Genomic DNA, 11,970 nt, shown 5'->3' with positions numbered 1-11,970 from the left:
TGCGGTGCTTATGGAAAATAAACATAGGGCCATTAAGTTACACCTGAAACAGAGTTGGTCGAGCCAAAGGAGCCGCAATCAAGCTCAACCAACCATAGCGGCGAGAAATATTACTGGAGTACCGAGAACCACTGCTGCAATGGTGCCTCCTCGAGCAACCTTGAAGCCATCCCAAGATGTGAAGTACGCACCTAGAGGTCCGAGGCGATCACTCACACCTGCTCAAGTGGAGGAACGAAGGGCCAATGGCCTATGCTTTCGTTGTGATGAGAAGTTTGTGCCCAAGCATCGCTGCGCTAAACCAATGTGATCGGTGATGCTAATCGATGGATTGGAGGAGGCTGAGGATGAGTTTGCAGTTGAAAATGCAGGTGTGGCTAGACAACAAGGAGAAGAAGCTGAGGAGCAATCCGTGGAGGACATGATAGCCGAAATCTCCCTCCATGCCTATTCGGGGATAGCTGCGCCTAAGACCTTGTGGGTGAACAGTGTAGTCAAGAAAACCACAGTGAGAATCTTGATTGACACCGGGTCCACCCACAACTTCATTGACAAGAGGCTCCTTAAGATGATTGGGCTTGAGTTGGAACCCATGGAAGGGTTCGATGTGATGATTGGAGATAGTACTACATTGCGAGCGGATTTTATTTGTGGAGGTGTGGAACTGAAGGTGCAAGGCCAAACTTTCACATTGGATCTTTATCCGTTGGCCTTCTGAGGTGCCAACATTGTTTTAGGGACTCAATGGCTTCGAAGCTTGGGGCTCATGACATTTGACTTTACAAACCTCTCATTGACATTTTGGAGGAATGACCAGAGAGTGCTGCTGGATGGAAATCAACCACTAAATGAACTTCCAAGCGAAGGGGACGCAAGTGAGCTCATCTCTTTCTCAGCACCCACTTTTCCTTTTTTCTCAGGTCTGCGGAGAGCCAGCGCAAGGGATAGTGATCTGGTCCGACTCATGGAGGAGCTGAGAGAGAACCCATCAAGCCACCCCGAGCATGAGGAGCGTGACGGGTTGGTACTCGAGCGCAGGCGGATCAAGGTACCCGCGGATGAAGAGCTATGGAGACTATTCATGGCACACTTCCATGATACTCCTATAGTAGGCCATGAAGGGGTCTTATGTACCTACAAGCGGCTGGCCCAAAACTGTATATGGACAACGATGAAGTCGGACGTGAAGAAATATGTGCGTGAATGCCAAATCTGTCAACGAGTCAAATCGGAGACGCTCAAACCCAGTGGGCTATTGCAACCACTGCCTATACCAGAACACATCTGGGAGGACATCTCTATGGACTTCATCGAGGGGCTGCCGGAGGTCCGAGGACAATTGGTGGTGTTTGTTGTGGTGGATAGACTGAGCAAACATGCTCATTTCATAGCATTGTCTCACCCGTTTTCAGCGAAAAGGGTTGCTGAAATTTTTGTTCGGGAAGTGGCACGCTTGCATGGGATGCCTAGGACGATCGTGTCAGACCAGGATCGCATCTTCATCAGTGAGTTTTGGTCCGAGTTCTTTAGATTGAAAGGGACTCAAATCAACCTTAGTTCAGCTTATCACCCCAAGACAGATGGCCAAACCGAGGTGGTGAATCGCGGACTAGAGCAATACTTGTGATGCTTTTTGGCTGATCGACCAAAGGATTGGGTCAAATTCCTTCCATGGACTGAGTGGTCATACAATACCGCTCATCACTCTAGCATCGGCATGACCCCCTTTGAGGTGGTTTATGGGCGCACTCCCCCAGTCTTGCGTGCCTACGATAGACTCACGGCGGCGGATTGGACCGAGCTTGACTTGGAGCTTGCTGATCGAGATGAAACATTGAGACGGCTCAAGACTCACCTAGCCAGAGCCCAAAACCACATGAAGCAAACTCATGACAAAGGCCGACGTGAGCGAGAATTTGAGGTGGATCAATTGGTGTTCGTTCGAGCTCAGCCGTACCGGCAATCCACATTGACGCCAATTTTAAACCAAAAGTTGGGTTACAAGTACTATGGTCCGTACCGAGTACTACAACGAATCGGTCCAGTACTACTCGAAGGGACCAAGATACATCCGGGAGGGTGAGTTCGAACGTGGTTGTGAACGCGGTTGTCTCGAGCATGGATTCACTTTAGGAGTGTCTATGTGTCTTGTTTTAGTGTTTAAATTCCATGAAAAATAAGTTTCTGTAAATCGCGTTCGAACGCGGGAGGGTGAGTTCGAACATGGTTGTGAACGCGGTTGTGAACGCAGTTGTGAACGTGGGAGAAGAGTGTGCATTGTGCGTTCGAACGCCCCGTTCGAACGCACTATGAACGCCTGCATCACGTTCACAAATACTAACAGGTGCATTCGATCACGTGTTCGAACGCCTGCATTGCGTTCGCAAATCCAGAGGAGCGAACTCGGTGCATTCGAACACAGTCGGCGAAAATTGTATTGTTAGGGTTAATTTGAGTTGTTGGTTAGCCTCTAAAAGGATGTGGATGGCAACTAAAGTTATTATTGATTATTGAGAATTGAGTTCTGCCTTGCCTCCTTCGTCTTCTTCGTTCCCGTTCTCTCAATCCCCGGCGACGCCGCTTCTAACCTCCCTCGACTAGCCAATCACCCTAGTCCCTTAGGGGTGGCCCTTTTCTCCCCCTTCTTCCAATCTATCCGACACTTGCCATAACCCTTCCATCGACCATAACCCTTCCACCACCACTTTTCACCGGTGCCACCCCATTAACGCCAGTCCTCCTTCAACCACCATTACCTAGGATCACGTGCCTCCATCCATAGATCCAAAACAGACCACCCTGACCTTTGTCCACTAATTGGACGATATCTCGAGATCCCTACATCCGATTAGCCTAAACCTAGATTCGTTGGAAAGCTCTTTTCGAGACCTACAACATATCAAAATTTCACTTCGATCCGACAGCACTATATTTCGGGATCTTATTTCAAAGTTCCGTGCTAGATCTAGTCCAAATCAGGAAATTGAAAAAGGTCGAACCTTAGCCTAAAGGGGAGATCGTATCAACCTTGGTAACAAAACCTTAGCGCAAAAGGGGAGATCATATCAGAAAATCTAACCATTGAAGGTTAAGGGACGATGAGAAGTTAGGGCAAAAAGAAGAAAGAGAGAAAGAGAGAGAGATAGATAGAGATAGGAGAAGAAAATATGATTTCATAACGTAACTCAACTAAGGTGCGCTCCTTAGAGGCTACCCTTTGGGCTCAAACAACAGAAATAAAACCCTAAAAAATAAAGTGTTTTCGTCGCAGTGCATTCAAACGCGCCCGAGGCCGTTTGAACGTGAATTTCCTATTCTCTATATTTGTGAACGCGTGTAAGCGTTCGAATGGGCACATTCGAAAGGGCTTGAGGCCATTCGAATGCACAAATCACATTCTCTATATTTGTGAATGCCTGCAGGTGTTCTCATAGTGCTTTTGAACGTGGTCCTTGGCATTCGAGTGCCCCCCGACAAAAAGCTTTATTTTCTTCCAAAATAAATTTATTTCTTCTGATACAACTTGACCTAGCTCTAGTTGTATCAAGGTGCTGATACGATTCGGACTTCACCGACATCGTCTCAAGTTTGGATTTACCTTAGGATAAGATTGAGTTTTAGGATAAGATTGAGTTTTAGGATAAGATTGAGTTTTAGGATAAGATTGTGTTTTAGGATAAGATTGAGTTTTAGGATAAGATTGTGTTTTAGGATAAGATTGAGTTGTTGGTTAGCCTATAAAAGTATGTGTAGGGCAACCAAAATTAGGATTGAATGATTGAGAATTGAGTTTGCCTTGCCTCCTTCATCTTCTTCGCTCCCGTTCCCTCAATCTCCCCGGCGACGCCGCTTCTAATCTCCCTCGACAGGCCAATCACCCTAGTCCCTTAGGAGTGGCCCTCTTCTCCCCCTTCTTCCAATTTATCCATCGCTATCCCTAACCTTTCCATCATCCATAACCCTTCCACCATCACTTTTACACCGGTGCCACCCCATCAACACCGGCCCTCCACAATCCACCATTACCTAGGATTTCGTGCCTTCATCCACGGAATCCAAAACAGAGTATCCTGACGTTCGTCCACTAAACGAACGATATTTCGAGATCCCCATCTCCGATTCGCCTGAAACTAGATCCGTTGGAAAGCTCTTTTCCGGGCCTACAACATATCAAAATTTCACAGCGATCCAATGGCGGGATATTTCGGGATCTGATCTCAAAGTTCCGTGCAAGATCGTATTAATCTTGAATCAGAGCCATAGCACCAAAAGAGGGTTCGTATCAATCTGGTATCAGAGCCTATAGCCGAGGAAGGATCGTAACAAGCTGGTATCAGAGCCACCGTTCCTCGGACAAGCGCTTCCAATGACGATCACTCGATCTAATAGGAATACGGAAGAACCTAGCGTTCTATCCATGTTGGGGTCTATTTCCAAACAGATTGCCATCAACAAGCAAATAATGATGGAGATGATGCAGGAAATACGGGCATGGACGAAACCTTTTTCAACAAGCAAGGCAATCACAAGACAGCATTGGGAACCCTCCACAACATACCCAACATCCTCCACGGCCTTCCCGCTCATCACAAAAATAGGGGAGAGTTCGGCTATCCGGCAAGATCGAGATTCTACACCTCGACCCATGGTCAGCCGCAACGAACTGCCACCGGCTACAATGAGATCCTCAACCATTGTAGCAGCCCTCGGAACCTCCACATCTTCCCATGCACCGGAGACCTCGTCGACAAACCGCGAAGTGCTGGCTACCCCACACCTGGTCGCTGGATATCCCTCATCAGGAATCCTCATCAGTGGTGAAGGAGATGATCCGAAATCGCGAATTTCGACACTTGGGCCGCCTTTCACTAGCTCCCTTTGCAACCATAGTGAGTCGGCAACTAAGAAGAAATCGCATATGGCCTCCAGCGATCTTCTACCATTCTCCTCGGTCAATCGACAGTCGACCACGACAGCTTCATCACCAGCGATGACGTTGCAGCTCCCTGCCAAGCTACCACTCAAAGGAGAAGGCCACGATCTTCCACCCATGGCAGCTGAAAGTGCAGATGTGGCTGGACATCGAGGAGAAGAAGTTGAGGAGCAACATCACGCGGAGGACACGATGGCCAAAATCTCCCTCCACGCCTATTCGGGGACGGCGGCACCAAAGACATTGCGGGTGAACGGAGTAGTCAAGAAGACCACAGTAAGAATCTTGATTGACACTGGGTCCACCCACAACTTCATTGACAAGAGGCTCCCTAGGAAGATTGGGCTCGAGTCGGAACCCACGGAGGGGTTCGATGTGACTATTGGAGATGGCACCACTTTGCGAGCAGATTTTATTTGTGGAGGTGCAGAATTGAAGGTGCAAGGCCAAACTTTCACATTGGATCTTTATCCGTTGGCCTTGCAAGGTGCCGATATTGTTTTGGGGACCCAATGGCTTCGGAGCTTGGGGCCCGTGACCTTTGATTTTATAAGCCTCACATTGACCTTTTGGAGAGATGATCAGAGAGTGTTGTTGGATGGAAGTAAACCGCTGCTTGAACTTTCAAAAGAAAGGGAGCTCGCTTCTTTCTCGGCACCCACTTTTCCTTTCTTTTCAGATCTACGAAGAGCCAGTGCAGAGGATAGTGATCTGGTCCGACTCATGGAGGAGTTGAGAGCGAACCCCTCAAGCAACCCCGAGCACGAGGAGCGCAATGGGTTAGTACTAGAGCACGGGCGAATCAAGGTACCCCGAAACGAAGAGCTACGGAGGCTATTGATGGCACACTTCCATGATACTCCTATAGCAGGTCATGAAGGGGTATTACGTACTTACAAGCGGCTGGCCCAAAACTGTACTTGGACTGGGATGAAGACGGACGTGAAGAAGTATGTGCGTGAATGTCAAATCTGCCAACGAGCCAAATCGGAGGCATTCAAGCCTAGCGGGCTACTGCAACCACTACCGATACCAGAGCGTATTTGGGAGGATATCTCCATGGACTTCATCGAGGGGCTGCCGGAAGTTCGAGGACAATCGGTGGTGTTTGTTGTGGTGGATAGACTAAGCAAGTATGCACATTTCATAACATTGTCTCACCCGTTTTCAGCAAAAAGGGTTGCTGAAATTTTTGTTCGGGAAGTGGCACGCTTGCATGGGATGCCTAGGACGATCGTGTCAGACCGGGATCGCATCTTCATAAGTGAGTTTTGGTCCGAGTTCTTCAGATTGCAAGGGACTCAAATCAATCTTAGTTCAGCTTATCACCCCGAGACGGATGGCCAAACCGAGGTGGTGAATCGTGGACTAGAGCAATACTTGCGATGCTTTGTGGCGGATCGACCAAAGGATTGGGTCAAATTTCTTCCCTGGGCTGAGTGGTCATACAATACCGCTCATCACTCAAGCATTGGCATGACCCCATTTGAGGCGGTTTATGGGCGCACTCCCCCTGTCTTGCGTGCCTACGATAGACTCGCGGCGACGGATAGGACTGAGCTTGACTTGGAGCTTGCTGATCGAGATGAAACATTAAGACGGCTCAAGACTCACCTAGCCACAGCACAAAACCGCATGAAGCAAACGCATGACAAAGGCCGACGTGAGCGAGAATTTGAGGTGGATCAATTGGTGTTCGTTCGAGCTCAACCGTATCGACAATCCACATTGAGACCCATTTTGAACCAAAAGTTGGGATACAAGTACTATGGTCCGTACCGAGTGCTACAACGAATCGGTCCAGTAGCTTACCGATTGGACCTACCTGAAGGAACCAGGATACATCCCGTCTTCCATGTCTCGGCATTGAAGGCCCAGATCGGGCCTAACCATGTAGTGGGTTCGACCTTACCCGAACCAATGGAGGAAGATGGCTCCAATGAGCCGGTTCGAGTCCTAAGTCGTAGGAGAAGACGCCAAGGATCCAGATTAGAGACTGAAGTGCTGATTGAGTGGCTGGGCAAACCTACTGACGAGTCTACATGGGAGCTAGAGGCAGACATCATGGATCGCTTCCCAAATTTCAAACCTTGAGGACAAGGTTGCGGAAGCGTGGTGGATTGATACGATTCGGACTTCACCGACATCGTCTCAAGTTTGGATTTACCTTAGGATAAGATTGAGTTTTAGGATAAGATTGAGTTTTAGGATAAGATTGAGTTTTAGGATAAGATTGTGTTTTAGGATAAGATTGAGTTTTAGGATAAGATTGTGTTTTAGGATAAGATTGAGTTGTTGGTTAGCCTATAAAAGTATGTGTAGGGCAACCAAAATTAGGATTGATTATTGAGAATTGAGTTTGCCTTGCCTCCTTCATCTTCTTCGCTCCCGTTCCCTCAATCTCCCCGGCGACGCCGCTTCTAATCTCCCTCGACAGGCCAATCACCCTAGTCCCTTAGGAGTGGCCCTCTTCTCCCCCTTCTTCCAATTTATCCATCGCTATCCCTAACCTTTCCATCATCCATAACCCTTCCACCATCACTTTTACACCGGTGCCACCCCATCAACACCGGCCCTCCACAATCCACCATTACCTAGGATTTCGTGCCTTCATCCACGGAATCCAAAACAGAGTATCCTGACGTTCGTCCACTAAACGAACGATATTTCGAGATCCCCATCTCCGATTCGCCTGAAACTAGATCCGTTGGAAAGCTCTTTTCCGGGCCTACAACATATCAAAATTTCACAGCGATCCAATGGCGGGATATTTCGGGATCTGATCTCAAAGTTCCGTGCAAGATCGTATTAATCTTGAATCAGAGCCATAGCACCAAAAGAGGGTTCGTATCAATCTGGTATCAGAGCCTATAGCCGAGGAAGGATCGTAACAAGCTGGTATCAGAGCCACCGTTCCTCGGACAAGCGCTTCCAATGACGATCACTCGATCTAATAGGAATACGGAAGAACCTAGCGTTCTATCCATGTTGGGGTCTATTTCCAAACAGATTGCCATCAACAAGCAAATAATGATGGAGATGATGCAGGAAATACGGGCATGGACGAAACCTTTTTCAACAAGCAAGGCAATCACAAGACAGCATTGGGAACCCTCCACAACATACCCAACATCCTCCACGGCCTTCCCGCTCATCACAAAAATAGGGGAGAGTTCGGCTATCCGGCAAGATCGAGATTCTACACCTCGACCCATGGTCAGCCGCAACGAACTGCCACCGGCTACAATGAGATCCTCAACCATTGTAGCAGCCCTCGGAACCTCCACATCTTCCCATGCACCGGAGACCTCGTCGACAAACCGCGAAGTGCTGGCTACCCCACACCTGGTCGCTGGATATCCCTCATCAGGAATCCTCATCAGTGGTGAAGGAGATGATCCGAAATCGCGAATTTCGACACTTGGGCCGCCTTTCACTAGCTCCCTTTGCAACCATAGTGAGTCGGCAACTAAGAAGAAATCGCATATGGCCTCCAGCGATCTTCTACCATTCTCCTCGGTCAATCGACAGTCGACCACGACAGCTTCATCACCAGCGATGACGTTGCAGCTCCCTGCCAAGCTACCACTCAAAGGAGAAGGCCACGATCTTCCACCCATGGCAGCTGAAAGTGCAGATGTGGCTGGACATCGAGGAGAAGAAGTTGAGGAGCAACATCACGCGGAGGACACGATGGCCAAAATCTCCCTCCACGCCTATTCGGGGACGGCGGCACCAAAGACATTGCGGGTGAACGGAGTAGTCAAGAAGACCACAGTAAGAATCTTGATTGACACTGGGTCCACCCACAACTTCATTGACAAGAGGCTCCCTAGGAAGATTGGGCTCGAGTCGGAACCCACGGAGGGGTTCGATGTGACTATTGGAGATGGCACCACTTTGCGAGCAGATTTTATTTGTGGAGGTGCAGAATTGAAGGTGCAAGGCCAAACTTTCACATTGGATCTTTATCCGTTGGCCTTGCAAGGTGCCGATATTGTTTTGGGGACCCAATGGCTTCGGAGCTTGGGGCCCGTGACCTTTGATTTTATAAGCCTCACATTGACCTTTTGGAGAGATGATCAGAGAGTGTTGTTGGATGGAAGTAAACCGCTGCTTGAACTTTCAAAAGAAAGGGAGCTCGCTTCTTTCTCGGCACCCACTTTTCCTTTCTTTTCAGATCTACGAAGAGCCAGTGCAGAGGATAGTGATCTGGTCCGACTCATGGAGGAGTTGAGAGCGAACCCCTCAAGCAACCCCGAGCACGAGGAGCGCAATGGGTTAGTACTAGAGCACGGGCGAATCAAGGTACCCCGAAACGAAGAGCTACGGAGGCTATTGATGGCACACTTCCATGATACTCCTATAGCAGGTCATGAAGGGGTATTACGTACTTACAAGCGGCTGGCCCAAAACTGTACTTGGACTGGGATGAAGACGGACGTGAAGAAGTATGTGCGTGAATGTCAAATCTGCCAACGAGCCAAATCGGAGGCATTCAAGCCTAGCGGGCTACTGCAACCACTACCGATACCAGAGCGTATTTGGGAGGATATCTCCATGGACTTCATCGAGGGGCTGCCGGAAGTTCGAGGACAATCGGTGGTGTTTGTTGTGGTGGATAGACTAAGCAAGTATGCACATTTCATAACATTGTCTCACCCGTTTTCAGCAAAAAGGGTTGCTGAAATTTTTGTTCGGGAAGTGGCACGCTTGCATGGGATGCCTAGGACGATCGTGTCAGACCGGGATCGCATCTTCATAAGTGAGTTTTGGTCCGAGTTCTTCAGATTGCAAGGGACTCAAATCAATCTTAGTTCAGCTTATCACCCCGAGACGGATGGCCAAACCGAGGTGGTGAATCGTGGACTAGAGCAATACTTGCGATGCTTTGTGGCGGATCGACCAAAGGATTGGGTCAAATTTCTTCCCTGGGCTGAGTGGTCATACAATACCGCTCATCACTCAAGCATTGGCATGACCCCATTTGAGGCGGTTTATGGGCGCACTCCCCCTGTCTTGCGTGCCTACGATAGACTCGCGGCGACGGATAGGACTGAGCTTGACTTGGAGCTTGCTGATCGAGATGAAACATTAAGACGGCTCAAGACTCACCTAGCCACAGCACAAAACCGCATGAAGCAAACGCATGACAAAGGCCGACGTGAGCGAGAATTTGAGGTGGATCAATTGGTGTTCGTTCGAGCTCAACCGTATCGACAATCCACATTGAGACCCATTTTGAACCAAAAGTTGGGATACAAGTACTATGGTCCGTACCGAGTGCTACAACGAATCGGTCCAGTAGCTTACCGATTGGACCTACCTGAAGGAACCAGGATACATCCCGTCTTCCATGTCTCGGCATTGAAGGCCCAGATCGGGCCTAACCATGTAGTGGGTTCGACCTTACCCGAACCAATGGAGGAAGATGGCTCCAATGAGCCGGTTCGAGTCCTAAGTCGTAGGAGAAGACGCCAAGGATCCAGATTAGAGACTGAAGTGCTGATTGAGTGGCTGGGCAAACCTACTGACGAGTCTACATGGGAGCTAGAGGCAGACATCATGGATCGCTTCCCAAATTTCAAACCTTGAGGACAAGGTTGCGGAAGCGTGGTGGATTGATACGATTCGGACTTCACCGACATCGTCTCAAGTTTGGATTTACCTTAGGATAAGATTGAGTTTTAGGATAAGATTGAGTTTTAGGATAAGATTGAGTTTTAGGATAAGATTGTGTTTTAGGATAAGATTGAGTTTTAGGATAAGATTGTGTTTTAGGATAAGATTGAGTTGTTGGTTAGCCTATAAAAGTATGTGTAGGGCAACCAAAATTAGGATTGATTATTGAGAATTGAGTTTGCCTTGCCTCCTTCATCTTCTTCGCTCCCGTTCCCTCAATCTCCCCGGCGACGCCGCTTCTAATCTCCCTCGACAGGCCAATCACCCTAGTCCCTTAGGAGTGGCCCTCTTCTCCCCCTTCTTCCAATTTATCCATCGCTATCCCTAACCTTTCCATCATCCATAACCCTTCCACCATCACTTTTACACCGGTGCCACCCCATCAACACCGGCCCTCCACAATCCACCATTACCTAGGATTTCGTGCCTTCATCCACGGAATCCAAAACAGAGTATCCTGACGTTCGTCCACTAAACGAACGATATTTCGAGATCCCCATCTCCGATTCGCCTGAAACTAGATCCGTTGGAAAGCTCTTTTCCGGGCCTACAACATATCAAAATTTCACAGCGATCCAACGGCGGGATATTTCGGGATCTGATCTCAAAGTTCCGTGCAAGATCGTATTAATCTTGAATCAGAGCCATAGCACCAAAAGAGGGTTCGTATCAATCTGGTATCAGAGCCTATAGCCGAGGAAGGATCGTAACAGGTGCAACGTCCTCATGAGATAAAGCATTAAAATGAGCTGGAGCTATAAAGTCCTCATGAGCTGGAGCTAGAAGGTCCTTATGAGCTAGATGTGCAGTAAAACATTGTTACTCATCAACTTATTTAATGCTGCCACATATCACTACTCCAAATCCATAGTGCATTCATACCCCTACTATGAATATCCATCAAAGTATGAACCTACGAGGAAACCTATAACAATCGCCATCGAGGAAGATTTTGTCTATCCGAGTTGCTAATCTAGGCAAGACTCAATGCGAAACTTTCGAAGGCAATAGGGATCGATTCAACCGTTAAAATGATTTGAGATTCAAATATGTTATTCCTCTGAAAGTTAGAAATCCAACACAACTAGAATCTCATCGTTCATTCGAGTAGATCAAAATATATGAAGAAAATAATGATCAAAGATTAGGAGGTGACAAGATAGACATGAATGTTATGGTTTGGGTTTAGGAGATGATGACGGCTTTGGTGGATGGATTAGTACCTTGAACAAGATGAGGTGGGAGAAGGGAGCTTTTAGGTATGACTGGTCATTGGAGTGAGAAGGGAGAAGCGACAGAGGATTATCCTTGACCGTAGAAGGAAGCTCGGGTTGAATACCAAGGGGAAGAAATGA

The 11,970-nt window shown here is 48.1% G+C and overlaps 2 protein-coding genes across 2 annotated transcripts; both read left to right on the top strand.

Annotated features, from left to right (window-relative positions):
* The first annotated feature begins 3,884 nt into the window (after positions 1 to 3,884).
* On the top strand, positions 3,885 to 7,254 carry LOC140760306 (uncharacterized). Its single transcript, XM_073097221.1, has one exon. The coding sequence runs from the start codon at positions 4,367 to 4,369 to the stop codon at positions 7,025 to 7,027; it is 2,661 nt and encodes an 886-aa protein (XP_072953322.1). The 5' UTR covers positions 3,885 to 4,366; the 3' UTR covers positions 7,028 to 7,254.
* Positions 7,255 to 7,369: 115 nt separating this feature from the next.
* Positions 7,370 to 10,755, top strand: LOC140760305 (uncharacterized). Its single transcript, XM_073097220.1, has one exon. It carries the CDS (start codon positions 7,868 to 7,870, stop codon positions 10,526 to 10,528), a length of 2,661 nt encoding a protein of 886 aa, XP_072953321.1. The 5' UTR covers positions 7,370 to 7,867; the 3' UTR covers positions 10,529 to 10,755.
* Positions 10,756 to 11,970: the final 1,215 nt, after the last annotated feature.

This window comes from Typha angustifolia, chromosome 5 (genome assembly GCF_048772165.1).
Source record: "Typha angustifolia cultivar Huaian chromosome 5, ASM4877216v1, whole genome shotgun sequence".
Lineage (NCBI taxonomy): Eukaryota > Viridiplantae > Streptophyta > Magnoliopsida > Poales > Typhaceae > Typha > Typha angustifolia.
This window is presented reverse-complemented; position numbering and strand designations above follow the sequence as displayed.

What these genes read in the sequence shown, in the direction of transcription:
- LOC140760306 (XM_073097221.1), top strand. Translation starts at nt 4,367, where the DNA reads ATGACGATCACTCGATCTAATAGGAATACGGAAGAACCTAGCGTTCTA.
- LOC140760305 (XM_073097220.1), top strand. Translation starts at nt 7,868, where the DNA reads ATGACGATCACTCGATCTAATAGGAATACGGAAGAACCTAGCGTTCTA.